Source organism: Mus pahari, chromosome 1 (genome assembly GCF_900095145.1).
Source record: "Mus pahari chromosome 1, PAHARI_EIJ_v1.1, whole genome shotgun sequence".
Lineage (NCBI taxonomy): Eukaryota > Metazoa > Chordata > Mammalia > Rodentia > Muridae > Mus > Mus pahari.
The window spans coordinates 129,109,374-129,131,362 of record NC_034590.1 but is presented as its reverse complement, the minus strand read 5'-3'; the positions used below and the strand labels follow the sequence as shown (position 1 = coordinate 129,131,362).

The window sequence follows — 21,989 nt, the reverse complement described above, 5'->3', positions numbered from 1 at the left end:
TCCTCTTCTTCCTTCATCCTCTTCTTCCTCTCCTTCTCATTCTCCCCCTTCCTCTTCTTTCTTTCTAGGCAGTTTATTAAAAGACTCAACTATCACCCTATAAGATCCAACTGATTACCTATTGAGAATCTGAGCACCTGTAGATCTGTGCTAGGGCATCAGATCACTTGTCCATAAACAGCAGGCACCACATGGGTATTGAGTCAGTGACTAGGTTAGTTATCATAGGGAAACAATCTCAAAAGAAAACAGTATGGAAAAGGAGGACTTGTCTTTATTTGGGTGGGAAAATGCTGGTAGCTTTCTTCATGGTTTCAGTTTAGAAGGGGAATCATTGTGAGGATCTGCTATGGATTTATACACTCAGAAGCTTGGCTGCCAATGTGGGGGTGATAGTGTTGGTGAGGCGGGACCTTTCAGAGGCAGGGCTAATAGAAGGTTGTTAGATCACAAGGCCACCACCTTCAGGAGAATTAATGAAGACTTCAAGGGACTGTCTTAATTATCATGAGAATGGGTGGTTACAAAACAAGTCTAGCCTTTTGCTTCCAGGTTCTCTATGTGATCCCATCCACTAGAAAGACCTCACCACAGCAGGGCACAAGCCAGAGCCATGCTCTTGAATCGCTACAAATGTGAGCTAAATAAATAACTAAATCAAAATAAGTCTCTCTCCTTCATAAAGTACCCAGACTCTGCCAGCAACACAAAATAGACTAACACAGCCTTGCAAAAAGGAAACAAGTCCAGTCTCAGGACTCTATCTCCTGGGCCTATTTCTTAGGGGGCAGCAGTCCACTCTTATCTCTTTTCCTGAAGTTCATAAGCAGTGAAAGAGAGGAGAGGAGGGCTCACCTGGCTGCACAGTTCCAGGTTCTGGGAGTACACAGCGATCTGCTGCCTCTGCTGTTCCTCTGATGTGAAGCTTGAGATCAGAATGAGGACATCAAAGCCAAACTTGTCCGTGAAGGCTTTCAGATCACTGGTGACGTCGCCGTGAAGCAGGCAGTCCTGAAACAACATGAGATTAGTGTCCAACGGCCTGCTTCAGATAGTCAGCCGCAAACCAGCTCAGGCCTGGGATGTATCAGGACAGGTATTGATTGCCAGAGGCAAGTGAAATAAATGCTCTGAGAAATTCTGGAAAGTCCCGTGTTCTGCCTTAAAATACACCTTACTGATTTGTTTTCCCAGACCAAGAAAAGAAGACGTCTCTGCCATTATTATCAGTTTTTTTTTTTTTTTTACACAAGAAACACATTCCTAAAATTTTTATTTATTTTTATCTTATGTGCTTTGCTGTTGGCCTGAATGTACGTGTGAGGATGTTGGATCCTATAGAACTAGAGATACAGATGCTCTGAGATACGGATGCTGCGAATTGAACCTGGATCCTCTGGAAGAGCAGCCAGTGCCCTTAACTACTGAGCCACCTTTCAAGCCCCAAGGAACACATTTTTATGGAATATTTATTAAGTATTTTGAAAGTATGTTTAGCCTTCGCTATTTATAATACATGTCTATTGCCTCTAATCCCCACCTATCACTACAAAAGCAAGAAGTGTCATACAACAGGGTCTGGGCGACTGTCTCTCTTCCTTCAAGAAGCACAGTGAAGCTGGTATTACAAGCCCTAGCATTCACATCTGGCATATACTAGTTGCTCAAGAAATCTTTGTAAACAGACTGGAGAAAAATAAACAAAATTATTCTGTCATAGAACACACTCACACACTCACAAGCTCATATACTCTCATATACATGCACACACATAAACAAACGCATACTCTCATGCACACTCGCACCCATACTCACACATGCACATACATACATGCACGCGCACACACACATAAGTACACAATTCAAACAGATACACAATTACACAATACAAACCACACACACACACACACACACACACACACACACACACACCCCTAGCTAGCCACTATATCAATGAGTTCTACATCTGTGAATTCAAACAATAGTTGATCAGATCACATGTGTTTAGGAGAAATATATCTGTACTGAATACATACAGGCTTTGTTCTTATTGTCCCCTAAATAGCACAACCGCTATCTGTGTGTTTTGGGTATTTTAGGACATCTAATCATGACTTGGTGAATACAGGAGGATATACATGAGTTAGACATTAATTCAATGCCGTTTTAGAGAAGACACTTCTATATCTATAGATTTGGGTATTCAAAGAGGACGCTCAGAACCAATCCCCTCCAGATTCTGAGGAATTGCAGTACACACACACACATCCACACACACTACCACCACCACCATGACCACCACAATCCTCATCGCCCCTATCATATATAATCAGTTAACTAGTAATTTATCATGCTATCAGTGGAAAACATCATGATGTATACTCAAGAGATTTAAAGTATTCTATGCATTTTCATTTTAACAGCAATTGTAATTACGGATGTTGTGGTACAATATTAAAACCATACAGATGTATTTACCATAGAAAACACGATTGCCATTCTACCAATCATAACCACTGTAAATGATTGAATAGGTATGTATAGTTATAGATTTGTCGCCAGGTTCGTATTTGCACATTATACCTGTTTAAGACTTCTTATCAGCCACCATAATCACCATTAAACACACAGGCTCTGCAGTTTTGCTGAATGGAATCTTAAGGTTTATGAATCCCCTAAGAGACCTTTGGTGGGTAGGGGCTTCCACATGTAGATAAGGCTTGGCTGTCTGGTGTTGTTGTTGTCATTGTTGTTGTTGTTGTTTTGCTGTGTTTCACTTTAACCCTGGCTACATGGAACTCATTATGTAGTCCAGGCTGGCCTTGAACTCACAGAGCTGCCCCTGCCTCTTGAGTGCTACAACTAAGGTTGGGAGCCACCATGACTGGTTTCTCATAGCAGTTATTCTTCTTAGGCATTTTACTAGATCACTTTCCTTTTAGGTTGCAAGTACCTACACGTAAGAAACACAAAGCTCTCAGGATATATTACTGGTGTATGCCAAGTATCTATTCGGCTGACTTGGTAATGAAGTTTGTGATGTTCACATGCAAGAACCTTTGGAATCACGTGATCCTGAAGGTATATTGCCACTACCCATGCTTTGAACACCCATGGTATCCAAATGCCATCGCAACAACTGTTAGGTTGATGTTTTTAGAGAAGAATTCACCCACAGGAGTTTAGAGTACGTATTCTCTGAATTAGATTATCCCTTATGCGTAACAAGCACTCAAGAGATAAAATACTCCAAAGCATCATTTGGGGATTAATCAAGAACTTTAATGTTGGACTTTGTGCCACTGTGGATCAAAAGCAGAGCTGATCCTGAAAGCAAGCAGGAAAAACACTCACTTATTTACAGCTTATCAATATCAAGACTTTGTAAGAAGTCTCACAATTTTCCTTTCCAAATATTTTTACGTATATGAGTCCCCTAACACATTCATAAACTCCTAAAAGGGAGGCACGCCTTCCAAAGAAATGTTTACTTGCACTGGTGAACACTCCCCTTGTGTCGCTCAAACAAACAAACAAACAAAAAAAGGTTAATTTGACTCATACCTAAGCATAGTAAGACTCAGGAGCATCATTCAAAAGAGGCTGTAGCTGTGGGCCTTCTGCTATTCAAGAACATTGGCTACATCGGACACTCTTTGGGTTCTTTTTTGCTACACAGACAGATGCATCTTGTCCATCAGCAATGGTAAGACCAGGCCGATTCACCAAACCTGCAGCTGCCTCTGCATCCACCTATGAGCTCTGTTTAGCAAGGGATTGGTCAATGTACTTTTCCCCCAAACCTGTCCTCGCCACTCCCAGTCTTTTCCAGGGACTTAGATGGGTAACACCTCAACACCTAATGCTTTACACTGAGCTCACCACAGAACCCCCAGGGCTGTGCATCATAAACACTTTGCTATTTAATAGGTTACAGGCAAAATCCAAGATCTTTTGCTTTCACCTTTTCCCTTAAGTGTTTCTTTCAGTCTAGGTCCTCTGGGTAATCTTGCCTCAACCCTTCTATGGGTGAGTCCAAACAAAATTCCATAGAATTAGCTGAAGTGCTGATTGAAAGAAAAATTAGTGAACTATTTTGGCATTTTATAGTAACCCCGACACTGATGCCCCATGTCCTGTAGTGAACTCGTCCACGCCGGATCCTGTTCTAGCAGTGTCAAGAGTTTCATATTTAAAATAGTCAAACAAGGAAGTGAGTGAGACTCTTCAGGACTCTGGGAAGTACAATCTGTTGGTTCTGCTTTTATGTGGGTGCTGTTTGCATAGCATATAATTTATTCTTGTCTTCTAGCTATGGGGAGCCGTGTGCTGCAGTGGTTCTGAACGGTGCTGGAGAGCAATGCTGGCTTTGAGTAAACAGCTCTTCATCATCAGCGGAGCCCCACTGTAGACACAGGTTGCCATTTTATTTCCCCCATCTGCCTTCTACCTGATAAATTACTGTTTTTGTTACATGTATACAAATACGATTTGTTAACCTGCTCAGATGTCTGCAAAATGTTTCTCTCACTTTCAGTTAAATTATATACATGCATATGTGTTTCCCACTTAGTTGGAAAATAAAGAGATGCTTCCCTTTATAATTTACTATTCAACTCCAGGAACACACACACACACACACACACACACACACACACACACTGTCTACATTTCTGAACCTTAATTGAATTTAGGAATTTACTGGGAACTGGGAACTGACCAACCAAATCAGGGAAAATGGCAATTGCTTCCCTTTAGTGCCCATGGTTCTAAAGACTCAATCATCAAACATTTAGAACGTTGTGAAAATGTTTGCTTGAATAATCCCTAGCTTTGGAATTAGAAAAATCTAGAAAGGCAGAGAGAAAAAGAGGGCTGTTATTTTCCAGCCAAAAGCTAATTTAGAGATCTGAAGAACCCTACAGTAAGATAATAATAAAGATGCTGCTGCTGCTGTTGTTGATGACAACCCTAGGCCAGAGAAGCAGAAATGAATTGGCTCCACATGTCCTAGTATAGGACCTCAGATTGTGAGAGTACCTACCTGGTAGGTTTAATGTGTTTTTCTTTGGAAATACATAGTCAAATGCAGTGGAAAAATTCCACTGTCCAAAATTACCCTTTTAGTTCTTACTGAATTACTTTTTAAAAAATTCAGTATTGAGGGCTGGAGACAGGGATCACTGGTTAAGAGCACTTGTTACTCTTGCCAAGAACCCAGGTTCAGTTCTCAGCATCCACATGGTAGTTCACAACCATTCATAATTCCAGTGCCTAGGCATCTGATACCTAGTTCTGACCTTGAGTACCAAGCACAAGCCTGGTGCACAAATGTAAATGTAGTCAAAACACTTGCACATAACATACAATGAATAAACTGGTTTCGAAAATTAAGTAGCAATAATTCAACAACCACCACACACAGAGAAAGGGACGTGGCACCAAATTTTTCTATAAAAAAAATTCAGTATTGAAGCTAAATGCTGGCAGTGCTACATATCACACCAAGCAAACTTGATCTAAGTAATGTCTTAAGAACATCTGAGCAGTTAAAGGTGGCATTTTCCAGGACAGAAACAGCACTGCCCTGCATATACTCTCACCTTCTAGTGTCCTTTTAGTCTCTCTTGTTTGGTATCGAGACCCATCTTTTGGGTCAAACTGCTCTTCTCTAAAGTGTCAATCACTCTGACATGTCCAATCGGACACATCCTTGTTCTCACCCCATTGGACTTTACCTGCAGTTTCGACCAGGCTGACCCGGGCGTCTTCAGAGTGCTTTACTTTCGAGACGTCATGCTCTCCTTGTTCTCTCCTCACTCACTGACCAGTCTTCTCCAGTCGTCTTTGTCGATCCCTCTTCCTCATGACCCTGCTAAGTGCTCACTGCCCTAACACAGTGTCCCGCAATTGCACTGTCTTCTCGGTACCCCGTCCCCTTGGCGCTCACTTTCAGAGGCTCATAGCTTTAACACTTCCTACTTTCCAGTGAGTATCTCTCACCAGTTCATTCACCTGGACTCTACATGGGAATGTCTGACCAGCCTCCCAAACACAAGATGACCTGAGTGCGTCCTGCCCTGCCCCTTCAGTAATATTAAATGACAGTTACTCAAGCCAAACAACTAGACATTATTCTGGCATTTTCCCCCTTCCCCTTCATACCTCGAATCCTGCAAATCCTGTTAACTTTAAAACATAAATCAAGTCAAACCCTTCTTAATTTTTCTCCATTGCGATTACTGTCTTAGATATAGTCACTACCATCTTCTTCTTTTTCTTTCTTTTTTTCTTTTTAATTATGTGCAGGCACTCACTCGAACACATGTGTGTACGCGCGCGCACACACACACAGGCATGCCTGTCTGTCTGTCTGTTTGCATTTATGTGAACATGAGTATGGGTGCCAGAGGCCAGAAGCATTGGGTCCACTGGAGCTGGAGTTGCAGGTAGTTAGAGTCACCCAGTATAGGTGCTGGGATTTAAACTTAGATCCTCTAGAACAATAGATGTGTTCTTAACCATCAAATCACCCGTCTCTCCAGCCCCAGCCACTACCATCTCTTGCCTAAACACGGGTGCCAATATCCCAACTAGCATCCAACTAGCTCTTTCCTCTCCCTCTGAACAGTTCACACAACATCAAGAACGGCTTTTAAAAATATAAATCAGACCCCAAAGATGGGTCAGGACGTATATTTGGCAACTGGAGTTGGACCCCTGGGTAGAAGGAAACAACAGACAAGTTGTTCTGTATAAATAAATAAATAAATAAATAAATAAATAAATAAATAATGTATATCAAATAATAGTGCTTTCCTGTTTAGAACCCACTGTCCCTGATACTGTTATTATTATTTACCATCATTTTATTTTCCTTTATAAGATAAGAAATAATTAGTATCCTTGCATATAAGAGTTTAAATAAAACAATTAGAATTAGATGTACCAGCAGAAAAAGTTGGAAAGCATAGAGGATAATTTACAACTTTAATACAAATATTTAGTAAATTTAATAGCAAAATCTTTACTCTTTTTGCTGTCATTGATAAATATTTCCAAATGGGTGCTCACATATGTATTTTAGCAAAGGAGCATAAAGAAAGAATTTACATGCATACAATGTTCATGGACAAAAATATTCATGGGCTTATTACCTTAAAAACTAATACTCAGAAAGAAAATCAGTATGGCCAACAACTGAGAAATTGTCAATAAGTTATGCACCAGTAAAACAAATGAATAACACACAATTGTAAAAAAAATCAAAAAGTAGTAATGCCCCGAAAATCCTCGAAACAGGTAAGTATGATCCAATCTCTATATGGTATAAAATTGGATAACATTTTAATATAAAATTTGATATTTCTTTGATATAAAATCTCATGCAGGGCTGTTGAAATGACTTGGTGGTTTAAGGGTCTTTTTACCAAGCCTGATGACCTGGGACCCACATGATGTTGTCCTCTGACCTCTGACTTCCACAGCTACCCCATGGCACACATCCCTGCCCACCCCAATAAATAGAAAGTTAATTAAGAATTCTCATTTGCAGTGAGTACTAAGACACACTGATACTACATCATCACCAGCAGTCAAACTGTTGATGTAAAACATCTTTGCATGTCTCCATTTTAGAGCGCGTCCTCTAAAGTTTTCTAGCCAAGTCTTTGACAACCCGTAGGCATCCTGGCTCTGGCACACACTACCTCAGTGAGTGTCACTCCACCTCTGAGCCTGTTGCCTCAGCTGTCAGCCCCTGCATCCTAGGAGGACAGTGAGAACTAAGATAGTCTACGAAAAGCCAGTCAGGCACCCTGGACACAGCGTTAGGCAAATGGGTTCCCTTTCTTTTCCTGGTCATTAAACCGTCAAGAGGCTCACTCTCAGGGTTTGTGGATTCCATCCGACCATAGAAAGCGTTTTGTGAGATTCTGTGTGTGGGACTCCCTGTGTGTAGAATGATTCTTCCCCTTTATATCCTTCATACCACACAAACTTTCCAATGATGACCGCCGCGCGGAGTCAATTAAAGGAGGGACATGTAAAATCTTACAATCCAGGTGATGGAGGAAACAGCGAAACCAAATCTGAGCAAAGTTGGTGTGACAGTGACATGGTATAAAAAGTAAAACCTCTAGGCAATGCAGTGTTTGTCTCAGTAACAGACTCTACATCCTTAGCTCCTGGTAGAGCTGATGACTTTCTGTTTGCCAGTCTGCAAACATCCTTTAAAGCACAAACAGAAACAAGAAGTGATTTTTTTATCCCTTCACTCAAAGTTCCATGGATAGGGCCCCTTCATCATCAGTGGCCTTGAGTGATCTTTTCTCCTGATGGGAATTTATTCCATGGAGGCCCAGCGTTTTAGATTATACTCCTAACCCAAAGTAGTTGTCCTCCCATACAAACTAACATGAAGTAGGTTGATTAAAGATATTATTAAATGAAATGCTGAAATATTACTGGCAAGGTGTTCCCAGATCTGTGACATCTGTATTATTCACTTCTGGCAGGAAATGAAGAAAAATCGAGTAAGTGGCTATCATTTGTAGGTAGAATGCTTGTAAATAAAGCATTACCCAGATTAAAACAAACGTGTACAGCTGTAGTTTGAATAGAAAGTCTAAACGCAGAGTTTGACAGCCTTTAAGTTCTGCAAGCCCAGAGGGTGGCACAGACTGCTGAGTTATTGAAATCGAGGTGTCTCCTTTGACATTTAGACTCCACATGGATTTATTTCTAGACTGAGGGCTATTTTCGGTTTTAATCAAGATATAAGAAAAATGCTGAGGTATGGCTACAAATGTCCTAAATGAAAGCTTCATGATTTATGCCACCACGTTTCTATTATGATGTTTAAAGTATTCAGCAATAATAAGTCTGATAATCTTGACAGGAAAATGATTTATGAGAACACAAAATGCATAAATTAAAATCTTATTTATTCTATTTTACATACACTTTTAATTGCTAAACAAAGACATTTTTCATACTTTTCCTAGATACTACTTTTTTCACACGCTATTGTTTTTGGTTTTTTATTTTTAAAAGGCCACCAAGGCATCCTAGTAGCTAAAGGACTTTCCTGGGCCTATTAAAACTAGACTGGCTATACCCAAACATACTCCCAACACTGCATCTTGTCTGCTCAACAGCCCACAGGAACAAGAAATTGGAATTTATAGAGGGGAGAGACTAAATAGAACTGCCTTTTGCTTCTGTTTTCCAACCAAGTGGACATTGTGACAGGAGAGGCCCATGGCAGTAGCCTCCCCTGGTTAAGGCACAACTGTCAAGAGATGTCGGCAGTTGGCAAGTGCTTGATTAAGTCAGGCATGTGGGCATCTACGAAGGGAAGGCCTAATGGTCTGTCATGCAAAGACTCTTTTTTATTTAATTTGTTTTATTTATTTATCCACTTATTTATCTGCAATGACTCTTGTAAGGCCCTCACTTAAACTGAAGGATACAAGGACACACAGAGAGACTTTGTATTCACTAAAACCTGAAAATACCTGGTCTTATGTGATGAGCCATGAAAGACAGGAACAAGGGGTGAGAGGGAGGGAAGGAGAAGAGAAGGAGGCAGAAGAGGAAGAGGATAGGCGTAGGCTGAGAGGCAATTCACCTCCTCAGAGCTCAGGTATAAATGAGGGGCTTTTCCAGTTGATTTCTGGCCACCTCTGGAGTAAGCTAAGGATCTGTTTCCTCTTCGCTGTCTCTAGCTTACAGAGGTGCTGATGTGGCCTCAGTGAGAGAGAGGTGACTCGGAAAGAGATGCTTGCCAAAGTACTTCATGGAAAACCATTCCTCTGTTGGCTCGGACAGGCAGTCAGTAGGAGACGGAGGATGACTCCCAGCCTGCTGGAGACAGCCATCACTTCACTGACTAGCTCACACTATTTGTTTTCTCTTCCCCTCCCTCCCCCTCCTTTCTTCTCTCCCCCACTCTCTCCCTTTCATTCCTTGCCTCTCTTCCTACTTCTCCTCCTCCTACTTCTCCTCCTCCTCCTCCCCCTCCTTCTCCTTTCTCTCTGTCTCTCTCTTCCTCTCAAGGTCTCACGGAACCCCGGCTGCCCTCAAACTCACTATCTAGTTGATAATGAGTATAAACTATGAATCTTCCTGTCTCTCTCTGTTGCTCCCAAGTGCTAGTAATACAGGCATTTAACACCACATCCAGCTAATTTACATTTTATCTAAGGACACTATCAACAACCATCCAAACTTTCTGCTCTAGCATGCCATTTAAAGACACTGGAGAAAGGCTACGTGGTTCTTACACAGGACCCTGCTTGTTCATGCATGCTTATGAGGGAATAGACAATTCAGGAAATATATGTCAAAGGAAAATCACTCACCAGGCATGCTTTATATTTTGAAATCATAGAGCTTGGACAATAGTTGAACTACCAAATAAAAATAACAGTAATATGTCATTTCCATGGCTGTGTTAGAGATGTAAAAACATTCCCTGTTGGTTGGTTTTGAGCATAAGCCTGAACTCTTCTGGCTTTATTTATTTCACTTCATTTCAGTAAAGCAGAATACCTCATTCCATTGTAGGTTCCTTGTTCTGCCTCCCAGAATACCACCACACAATCTCCAGTGCACTTCTGCACATGTGCGAAGCACACACGCATCGTACGCATCTGAGCTATGTCAATATTAACCTGACCAAATGAATATCAAACTGTCTCTTTTGTTCCTCTTGTTCCTCACATGGGGAGCACAATATGGCTCTTGTCAGAGGTGCTTCATCATTTGGGTTCAAGGAAACCTGTTAGTACAGTTTGGGATTCGTTCTTCATGGGCAGATATCCTGATGGGTCTAATGAAGCCTTTCTGCTGACAACTCATTTGCTAAAAATATCCAAGCAACACCAAGTGCAAGGGGTGGGAGTGGGGGGGGTATGCTATGTCCCTTTGCTAACAACCCAGTGGAAATAATTAATTATTTTCGAAGTCTAAAAAATGTACCCATCAAGACACACACCTCTTACCACACTTAGATATGCTTTTGCTGGGTTCCATTTGCTCCCTGATAAACTTGGTGCCATCTCTAAATTGGAAAATAATAGGGTAAACACCAATCTTGGAGCACACACGCAGAGGCAACAGTCTGTGTTCGCCATTTGTTGCAATCTAAGCTAATTACTAAAAACCCCCTCCAGAAAGCAACAAACTCTAGGCTTTGGGGTTGCACTTTCCCTTGGAGGTATGTGTACGTGTGCATATGTGTATGCATGTGTGTGTCTGTGTGTGTGCACGCACAAGTGTGTACGTGTCAGGGGACCGGAAGAGGTCTCCTTTAGGAGTTTCATTCACAGCGTTGTGACTCTCTTGATCTCAAGTCACAGGAGTTAACTATGAGAGGGTTAAGTAAAGTGATAAAGGGTAAGAGGAATAGTTGAGAAGAAGTCCTAGACGCGCCGATGACAAGAAAGGCAAGGGTGTCCAGGAGAAGGGGGACATTCGCACTCAAGAGGGGTAACAAAGCAACCCCACAAGACTATTAAGCTTAGAAAATGAGAGTTCTACTTAAATAAAAAGTGTGCAGTGTAATACAAAGAAAGAAAAAGAAGTTAAAAACTTCTGGATGTCTTTTCTTTTCAGCCATTGTAATCCTCAGGCCCTCAAATCTCTAGCACGGCTGTCCAACTTCTATAGGCTTTAGTGATGGAGGATGCCAAGCAGGAAGACAGAGAAAGAAAAAAAAACCTCCTGCAGCCAACAACTCCCAGGCATCGTTTGAAATATGTAAATATTTCATTTTTACATGAAATACTTACTGATATTTTTTGATTGTGTGAAATATTTGATTTGAAACACTTGATTATATTAAACATTTACAGATAAAGAAATCAACATATGAGTATGTTAGCTTCCTCCATGAAAAGCATCCTGGCTGGGTGAAGGGAAACCTGTTAGAGGGAGACAGATTTCCAACACTAAAAAGGCAAATGGACAAGCGGTTTGTAACTCACTGTTAAGGGCTGGCCTTCCATTGCTAGATTAAAAATCTAGCCTCCTGCCCCCTCCTCTCAAGTGTATGCACAACTACATAAATACAACCTGCTAAGTCTGTTTTTGTTGCTTGCGTATGAACTGGCTGATTTTACGTGTCAACTTGACACAAGCTGGAGTTATCACAGGAAAAGGAGGAAATGCCTCCATGACATCCACCTGTAAGGCATTTTCTCAATTAGTGATCAAGGGTGGAGGGCCCCTTGTGGGTGGTGCCATCCCTGGGCTGGTAGTCTTGGATTCTCTAAGAAAGCAAGCTGAGCAAACCAGGAGAAGCAAGCCAGTAAGTAACATCCCTCCATGGCCTCTGTATCAGCTCCTGCTTCCTGACCTGCTTGAGTTCCAGTCTCCAGTTCTGTCTTCCTTTGGTGATGAACAGCAATGTGGAAGTGTAAGCTGAATAAACCCTTTCCTCCCTAATTTGCTTCTTGGTCATGATGTTTATGCAGGAATAGAAACCCTGACTAGGACAATGTATGTGGTTCCACTCTGCCTTAGACAACCAATAAGGGAGCCTATGCTTCCAGGGACAGGCTAATTTTCCTTCCCCAGAGGTTACATGTTGCCTCTAGTTATTTGTCTAGAAATTTCTACACTGGTCCCCTTCTGCATTGGTCCACTCTTGTTTGGGCAGCCATTTCTAGGACAGCCTGTCTCACAGCAGACTTCCTGGTGTTCTGGCTCTTACAATCTTTACAACCCCTCTTCTATCATGTTTCCTACAGAGATAGGAGCTATGATATAGATGTATGTGTTACAGTAGGTATCCTATGATCCAGTGACCTCTGCATTGTGGTTTTCTGTGGTGGTCTCCATTTGCTCTCAGAGAGCCATAGGTTGTGATGAGCTACCCAACATGGTTGCTATCAGCCAAACTCAGGTCCCCAGAAGAGCAGCAAGGGATGGGTTCAGTTCTGGAGGCTTAACTCAGGTCTCATGCTTACAAATGGCACCACCTCCAAAGCCCAGGTAGGACATTTTAAAAGACTACACTTTATATTTAAGATTCCCTCAAACCTGCAGACCTATCTTTTGACCCCAGTTAACCTGAAACAAGGCTGCTATGGAGGGAACCAGCATATCCTGCATCATGCCTGAGGCCTTGCAAGTGTCCAGTAGGCAGCTGGCATCCTCACCTGGTAACCGAAGCTACAAAGAAAAATGAGTTTTGCCAGAATTCATTCTGGACCTGGATTATTATTTAAACCTATATGTTCATACCGCTAGTTCTCAACCCTGACTATGTCTCAGAATGATCCAGGAAGCTGTACAAAAAAAAACCAAAAACCAAAAACCAAAAACCAAAACAAAAATAAAACAAAACAACACCAAAAAGCAAAAAGAAGCAGAGAGCAGATCCCATAAAATTTAAATGAAAAGCAGGAGTCTATTTTAGCGTTTCTCCTCTATTATTCTCAATGCAGGTGGGATGACGAAAAGTAATCTCATTGATACAAAAAGAATCATTTTCAACATGTATGTCTTGGCATATTTTCTACATCTGTTCTTGTTTCTATGTAAACATGAACATCACACACTATGCATACACATGCAAAAAAAAAAAAAAAAGGTTGGGAATTGACAGTTCAGTGTTCAAATCCTGGCTCCATATATGATCTGTGTGTCTTTAGGCATGCTACTTGATTGTGCAAATCTACAGCACCTTCACTGGGAAATTGAAATGACCTGCTTATAAAATAAAATCAGATGATATGTAAGTGGTTTGACACATGCTTGCTCACACAGCTCTCTGAAGCACTGGGTGACTGCAGCAGCAAGGGCAGCCATGACTACAGTAACCATCAGTACCCGTGTACGGCTCTGCTCATTAGACCAGCCGAAGTCAGCAATCCTCAGGGTCAGTTTAGAGAATAGAATAATAATTTTATCTTATATATGTCAGAAAGCGTCTTTCACTGTGTGGCATTTTTGAAACCTTTGTTTAAATTACACGAGTTGTAGAGTTTCTGATTGCAAAGGTCTCTTGGGTAGAGAGGAGAAGCCCTTAGCAAATGAACTGGCTAAAGACCTGGGTTCTTCCCCAGGCACCACCTTCCTGTGTTCCCTACCAATGATGTAGCTGCATGAAAATCACATGAGGGTTCCTGGAAACACATACAGGATCCTGGGCCTGTGTCCATAGAGCTTGAGTGCGTAGTCTGCTGCTGCCCTGCCTAGAAAGCTCCTAAACCTGATAGGTGGGTCTGAAGATGGCATTTGAGAATGGTTTGATAAGCCTCCTCCTCCATGGGCCTGAAGTTCCTAAACTGCTAAAGAAAGAGCCCACAAGACAACAAAATCTTCAGTTGTGTTTTCCTTGATTATTTAAACATGGGAGCTTTAGAATGGAAGGTTTCTATTTGCTGCTAATTCTGGTTGATATTAGCAGTCACGATTTGGATAAGCAATTGTTCAACTTAAAAATTGGATTTTAGGGATTGGAGAGATGGTTCAGTGGTTAAGAAAACTGACTTATCTTTCAGAGTACCCACACAGCGTCACTCCAATTCCAGGGGACCTAAAGGCCTCTTCTGGCCTCTATGCAGGCAAATGTAGAATCAATTAATTAATTAAACATTTGGTTTGGAAGGAAAATTGATCTTAAAAGAAATGCTCCATAAGAAACTGAAACAGCAATTTCATTCAAACTCAAAAGTAAAATTATGTATCCATTTATATTTTGTTTCAAAGCAGAACCTTTATGAGCATTTACAAGTATTGGTAGCTCTTGTAGGAATCACACACAGCAAACAAAGGTCTCTATTTCTAATCACAATTCATTAATTCAGGATAAGAGCAGGCATGAGACAAAATTGAAATGCAGAGCCCCACCCCACTTCCATAGCAGGACACTTTTTCCCTCCGAACAGATATCACTTCATTTCAGCGTCTCTCCAAAGCATTAATCTATTCCACCAGTTTACACAAAATCATGTAATTATATTAACTGCTCTGAATAGGTTTGGGAACAAACACAGATGATACTTGGTAAACATTGACTTTAGTCACAGGGTGTTCACACACCTGTGCTTCTGTAGCCAATTTCCAGAGAGCTTGGAGCGTTCTGCTGAGGTTATCAGTCAGCACGCACTACAGAACAGAATGGCAGATACACAACTCCTGTTGGTTAAGGAAAGATCAATAGAGCTCCACTATCAGAGGCCACCCCCCACACACACCCACATAAGGGGTTTGCATCACAAAATATATTAGCCTAAGTTTCTCCTGGGTGACGGTTGTCTGCCAATTTGACTATACTCTAAGCAACAATATATTAACCAACACTGTTAGAAATGAATGTGTACACACACACACACACACACACACACACACAACCAAAACCAAAATGGAAAATCTGGGTTAGGCTGAGGTCATACTTGCTCTTAAATCTTGTCCATCTCTTTCCAGATTTTATACTTTTCATTGTGGCTTGAATGAGAAATGTCCCCTATAGTCTTGGGCATTTGACCACTTTGTCCCCGGTTGGTAGCATTTTGGGGGAAGTATACGGTAGCAGAGACTTTCTTGGAAAAGTATGGTGTCAGGGACAGGTTTTGAGAGTCAAAGTCTCTACCTATTTCTAGTAAGCTCTTTCTGTTTTCTGCTTATGGTTCAAGATGTGAACTTTAAGCTTCCTGCTCTTGTTGCCATGCTTGCTGCTTGCTTCGTGTGGTCACCGTAGGCTCCCATCTCTGTTCAAATGTAAACCAAAATAAATGGTGTTTTATCACAGCAACAGAAAATAACTAAAACATGGCGTTGCATCCGTGTGTGTGTGTGTGTGTGTGTGTGTCTGTGTGTGTGTGTGTGTGTGTGTGCCTGTCTGTCTGTCTGTGTCTCTCTGTCTGTCTCTCTGTCTGTCTCTCTGTCTGTCTCTCTATCTGTCTCTCTGTCTGTCTCTCTGTCTGTCTGTGTCTGCGTGTGTATAGTGCACTTGCCTGCATGTGCATTTGTGGAAGGGTAAAGCTGACATCTATAGTTCTCCACCTTATATTTTGACAGAGTCTCTTGCTGAGCCTGAAGCTCACTGATTAGCGAGCCGGCCTGGGTACTCTCTCCCCTTTCTCTGGGATACTCCTGTTTCTGGCTGCTAGCACTGGAGTCCCAGGCATGCGCCACCATACCCTGCTTTATCCATGGCTGCTGGGGATCTACGCTCAGGTCCTTATGCTTCCTTCCGTAGCGGCTGCCTCTGTACTGTGTTCAGAAGCTGCAGCACCTGAAAGCCCTGGAATCCTGTCCTGGCAAGAGAAGCCCTTTCCTCTTTCCCTCCTTTCTACATGGTATTGTTTGAGTGTTTGCGCTACCTCCGAATTCTTTTGCAGAAATAATGAGAGCCTTCCCAAAGGGCTCTGCTCCATCTACTTAGCTACAGTGAGAGTATTAGGCTACAAAAATATTCACATGCATTTCATGAGGCTCCCATCTGCCCCACGGTCGGTCTGGAGATGTAAGGATTGAATAGTCTGGGAGCAGCCTTGGGAAGTGACAGACAGCCTCTTTGGGAATGTAAGCAGCACCAAGAAACAGGCATGGGGTGGAGAAAGCATGAAACCCTGGGATCTAGGTTGAGTCCTGTTCTATAGAAGCAATTGGAGTTAAGTCTCTGTCACTTTCAACCACAGAACAGGAGAGGTGATAATTTCGTTTGCCATGACTTGATTCCTGAACACAGCAGCAGAGGGAGTCAGAATGAGAGCAATTACCTAGGATTCCAATAGAGAACTATGAGTCTTTATAGCTTCCACTCTCACCCACGAAAGGCCCCCTATCAAGTACAAGAGAAATATTATTTGGCAAGTAAAGAAACTCTTCTTTCTGTTCCCACTCAGTGTAACTCATCAACAGCAGCTAGGGCATATTCATGCTGTCTTTCTTGCTTGGAAATGTACGCACCCATAGGTTTCTTTTAAGTGGAAAGGGTAGGGACTACCTTGTGCCTTCTCATCCTTATTTAAAGGTAAGAGTCTATCAGCAATCTGCCAGTGACTCCAGGAATAACAAGCATGGTATCTTGTAGCCTCCAGCCCTATCCTTGCGGGGAGAGATGAGCACTCACGTAAAGCTCACTATTGAAGCACTGGCAACATTTGACTGTTGTACTAGCATCAGTGAGAAGAGACATTCATATACACTGCTCTGGGGCATTCCCTAACAGTGTGGAGTGCACAAGCATATATATATATATATAAAAATAACAGGTCCTATACTCAGAAACAGCTATTTTAGCAACATAGCTTCAGGTGCAAATTTATATGCAATAACTCATAGTCTACCAAACAAATCCCAGGCAAACAGTAATGCAAAAACATATTTCCTGCTGTCAAGAAAATTTCTGGCAAAATTAATCAACCATTCATCCATTCAGGCTCTTTGCATACCCTTTTGTCAAGGAGGGAATACTAAGAGATTTCTTTTCTCTTTCACACACTCATTTCAGTGAATTGAAGAATCCATCAAGCTTGAGTTGATTTATTGAACTGTCTCTTTGCTCAGCAGTATAACTACAGCAAATGAACTGATAACTTCTTTTAAAATCAGCAGTGACTTGATTCAACAATATCTGATTTATTTAACTCATTATAATTCCAAATTTAACTTATTCCAAAATTTCTTTTAAAAAGAGCACAGATTTTTTTTTCTTTTCTAAAAGCTGATGACGTTGCATGAACTGCTTAGTGATCTGATAACATCTTTAAAACATATAGATTCACGGGCCTTTTCCTTGAAGGCAGTGGTTCACAACCTTCCTAATGCTACAGTCCTTTAATACAGTTCCTCTTGTTGTAGTCACCCCCAGACATAAGGTCATTTCTACTGCTTCTTCTTAACTATAATTGTGCTACTGTTTTTAATCACAATATAAATATTTTTAGAGATAGAGTTTGCTAAAGGGGTCAGGGCCTACAGGTTGAGAGCCCTTGTTTTAAGAGCTTTTAAAGACGCATTTAAATTAATTAGATTTGTAAGGGATTTATCTAAACACCTACAGCCTTTTCTGATGTAAACTGTTAAAATGGTGGTTAAAGTTTCTATTAGTAATGAACAGCCCATCACTTTAGCTAAAAGAACTAAAGACAGACTGGCTGCCTCTTTTTGTATTTATTGTGCTCGTTACACCAGATAAAGATGATCAATGTAAAGAGAGGGACTTAGTGCATGAACATTAGAGAGAAACCAAGCAGACTGTTTAAACACACGCTCTAGCACAGAGCTGGTCCACTGAGCCCCCGGAGCCCATTTATCACACACCAGCTTTGCATTTTTCTTTGTAAAGATGTATGACCTTTGCCTATTAGATTTCATTAACGGGGCACCATACAAGGCTCCTTTGCACACGGCGGGCTAGAGAGTGCAACATCCTCGCCTGAAGGATTTGCAGGAAGAGCTCATCTTCAATCTTTGTCCCTGGGAGGCACTTTTAACACCTGCCAACCACAGCACTACCATCAGAAAAACATTTAGAGATTTATCTTCGGGCTGGTAATTATAAGAGATAATTTGTTTGGAGTATGGATCAAGTTGGTCTAGCATAAACAAACTAGAGGCTCAAATTACACGATGAACATCATTAACTATTGATTTAACCACTGCAGGTCTGCAAGCTCCCCGACATTCTGAAGACGGTGGGTTCCTGAAAATGCACCTTCAGCTCAAACTTAACTGAGAGCCAGGAACTGACTTCAGCGTGTTCTCAGAGTTATCATGGGTTACACTGTTTTTCCTTCTTTGGGAGATCTGTGTTTTTCTAGAACTCTCGATTTTCAGAACGGTAGGAGACTGAAAATGAAAGGGTCAGACAGAAATGATCCAGAAAGTAGGAGAGTTTCCTAGAGCTAGATCAGGGAAGGGAATGGTCACACTGCTGGCAAACTCTTGGGGACTTTTCAGGGTTGGTGGAAAACATAATAAAAGTGGCAATGGCTGGATATCTGTAATTTTATTGTAACTACTGAATTGTACATTTCCAAGGAATGCAGTATATGGCATGTGAATTGTGTTTCAGGAAAGTTGCTATTAAAAAAAAAAAAACAAAGAAACAAATGAAACTAACATAGACTGTTAGATACTTTTATAGGTAAAGATACTCTGGGAAGCTTTTTAGAGGCATGGAGCCGGCAGTGTCACATCTCACACAGTACTCTGCATTTCTTTCTCCTTGGACGTTTTGAAAGATGTTATCTCACAGGAGCCTCATGGTCTTCCTGCGCAGTGAGGGAAGCTGGCATTTGAAATGCTTCTTTATTCTTGATGCCAGGGACAGAACCTGAGGTCACTTCATGCAAGCTTTCTACCACTGAGCTGCCTCCCCAGACTCGAACCGCATTTTAAAAGTAAGGATTCGGACACAGAGAAGAAGCTGCGGGTTTTAGGACCGCAACCACATGACGTCGTGGGTTCTTTTTTTTTTTTTTTTTTTGGTATACTTTGCTCTTCTCATCCTGTTTGTACATGGAACACCACACCGTAGAAATAAAACAGTTCTCGGGAGGAAGAGGTTGCCCATGGTCAAGCATGTAGTAGATGTGCATGCAGAGGTTAGAAGATGGAGCAAAATCGGTGTGGATTCCAGCTGCATCCAGCACGGTTCTGTCTCTAAGCGGTTCTGTGGCTCACTGTGAAGAATGACAGCCTCAAGCTCTTGGTGTAAAGAAGCGCCTATACACACAGTAAGCACTCAATAAATGACACCATTAATGCTCTTTAATGCCATCATTAATACTGGTTGCAAAAGAATGGGGGTGGGGGGGCAGGCTCTGTTGATCCTTCCCAAATATAGGTCTATAACTTCCTGTTAGAAATCTCTGGGGCCAGTGATAGACTTTGTCATTTAGAATATTTTTGTTTGAGAGAGGCAAGATGGTGATTGTAATGTAAACCATGCGTCAATCACAGCAGAGCTTAGGATAAATTCTCTAAACCACATGGCACTGATGCAGCAAAATGTCCCAAAGGCGGCAGAGATGAATACTTACACTGAATTTGATGTCAAAGCTTTCCAAAATTTTTATGATTTTTAAAGCTTTTTAGATTTCAGAAATGTGTGTAAGGGATGGTCGGCTTGAGCTGCTCCTCTATAAAATGTTAAATATTAAAGTTGCTGGGTAGTAGTGCACACATCTGAAGGCAGAGTAATGGAGAAATGACCTCTGAGTTTGAGGCCAGCCGGGTCTACAGAGCAAGTTCCAGGATCACCAGAGCTACACAGAGAAACCCTGTCCCCCCCAAATTTACACACACACACACACACACACACACACACACACACACATACTGCTTAGCGAAAAGAGCAGAGTTGTTTCTAGCTATATGTTTAGATAAGTTCAGAAATGGCCATTGAAAAAAGTGCCCGGAAGACCCTCTAACAAGTCATTCAAAGGAGAAGGCTAACGGGCATTAAAATCAGTCCCATTATCATGGATTATGAAAATTAGTTAAAATGGTATTAAAATGCTTACATTTGCTGTCTCAGTGAAAACATGCAGTGGTACACAAATACTGTAAGGGGAATATTTCACTTATTAAGTATTTCATGGGGAGAAAGACAGATCAGTTAAGAGTGCTTGCTGTTGTGGTTTAGTCCGTGGGAGCTCTTGGGTGGGGGTGGGGGAGGGGTGACTGGTTGATATTGTTGTTCTTCCTATGTGGTTACAAACCCCTTCAGCTCCAAAAATAACCAATAAAATTTTTTAAAAAAAACTTTTAAAAAAAAGGGCTTGCTGTACAGTCCTGAGGACTGGAGTTTGGATTCTAGTTGGATATCCTGCAAACACCTGCGGCTCCAGCTCCAAGGGGGAGGTGCCTTCTTCTATAAGCACAGTGCTGTGTGCTTGAACTCACCCATATACACACCCACTTACAGAGACACAGACGTACGCACATACATGCGTGCATGCACACACATAAAATAAATATTAAAAATTAAAAACACTTAAAAACATTTCATATTTAATTAAACATTTAAGACAATTAATTAAAAGAAAAAGGTGTATTTTGTTAGAAATCCCTTTTGGCAAATGATCAGGTAGTAGATTTAAAAGTTGTTTTTGTTGTTGATTAATTTACATATTTTGGCAAATACTTGACATTCAACCATTGAGCTACATCTCCTGACTACCTTAAGCTATCTATCTTATCTATCTATCCATCTATCTTTCTATCTATCTATCTATCTATCTATCTATCTATCTATCTATCTATCTATTTATTATTTAGCTAGTTTTTTGTGCATCTGTATGTGCCTATGTGGCCCTGTGTTTGCACACATGTGGAAGTCAGGAGAAGCTATAACTCCCCACCCAGTCCTTTAAAGCAGTTTCTCTCTCTGAGCCCAGAACTTGCATCTTGACTAGCCTCGATGTCACCAAGCCTCAGTGACTCTCCTGTCTCTTTCCCCCTCACAGAGGGATTGTAGCCACGCACGGGATGCCCAGCTTACTATATAAGTGCTCAGATCTGAATCCTGGCCCTCATGATGGCTCAAGTAAGCACCCTTAACCACTGAGCCATCTTTCCAGTCCTAAATTCAAGCTTTGTTTTGAAAGTTAAGACTCACTCATTACATCACCTTAACTGGCATTTAAAAAAATATTCATGAATGTGAAGCTCTGGTAAATGAATTATCTGCTAGAGCTACAGACATTTTAGATTTCATAGCTTGGGCTAAGTATCAGAGGATCTCTCTGGTGAATGCAGAGTCCAGAGTTCAATCCCCACAGAAAGAGGAAAAAAATATTCAAAAAGGATTTCTAGTTAAAACAGTGTCTAAGTTATATTCACAGAAATAGAAAAAGTAATCTTTTTATGTAAATGAACTGGAAGCTTCATGAACTATAATATACTTGCCAGCCATAGACAGAGTTGGCTGAGAATCCAGAGGATCATGACTGACCCTACTTTGGATCAAATACACTCATTGTTTCACAGAGAGCTAGGGTCCTCTTCTTGTTTTCACATGA

General features: G+C 41.3%; 1 protein-coding gene across 2 annotated transcripts in view; it reads right to left on the bottom strand.

Annotated features, from left to right (window-relative positions):
* The window catches only part of Prune2 (prune homolog 2 with BCH domain), a 262,843-nt gene that overhangs the window by 114,372 nt on the left and 126,482 nt on the right, over positions 1-21,989 (bottom strand). For both annotated transcript variants that reach the window (XM_021202837.2, XM_029538042.1), the window contains exon 7: positions 856-1,011. In XM_021202837.2, the coding sequence (XP_021058496.2) occupies positions 856-1,011 (156 nt within the window). The remainder of the gene's footprint in view (positions 1-855; positions 1,012-21,989) is intronic.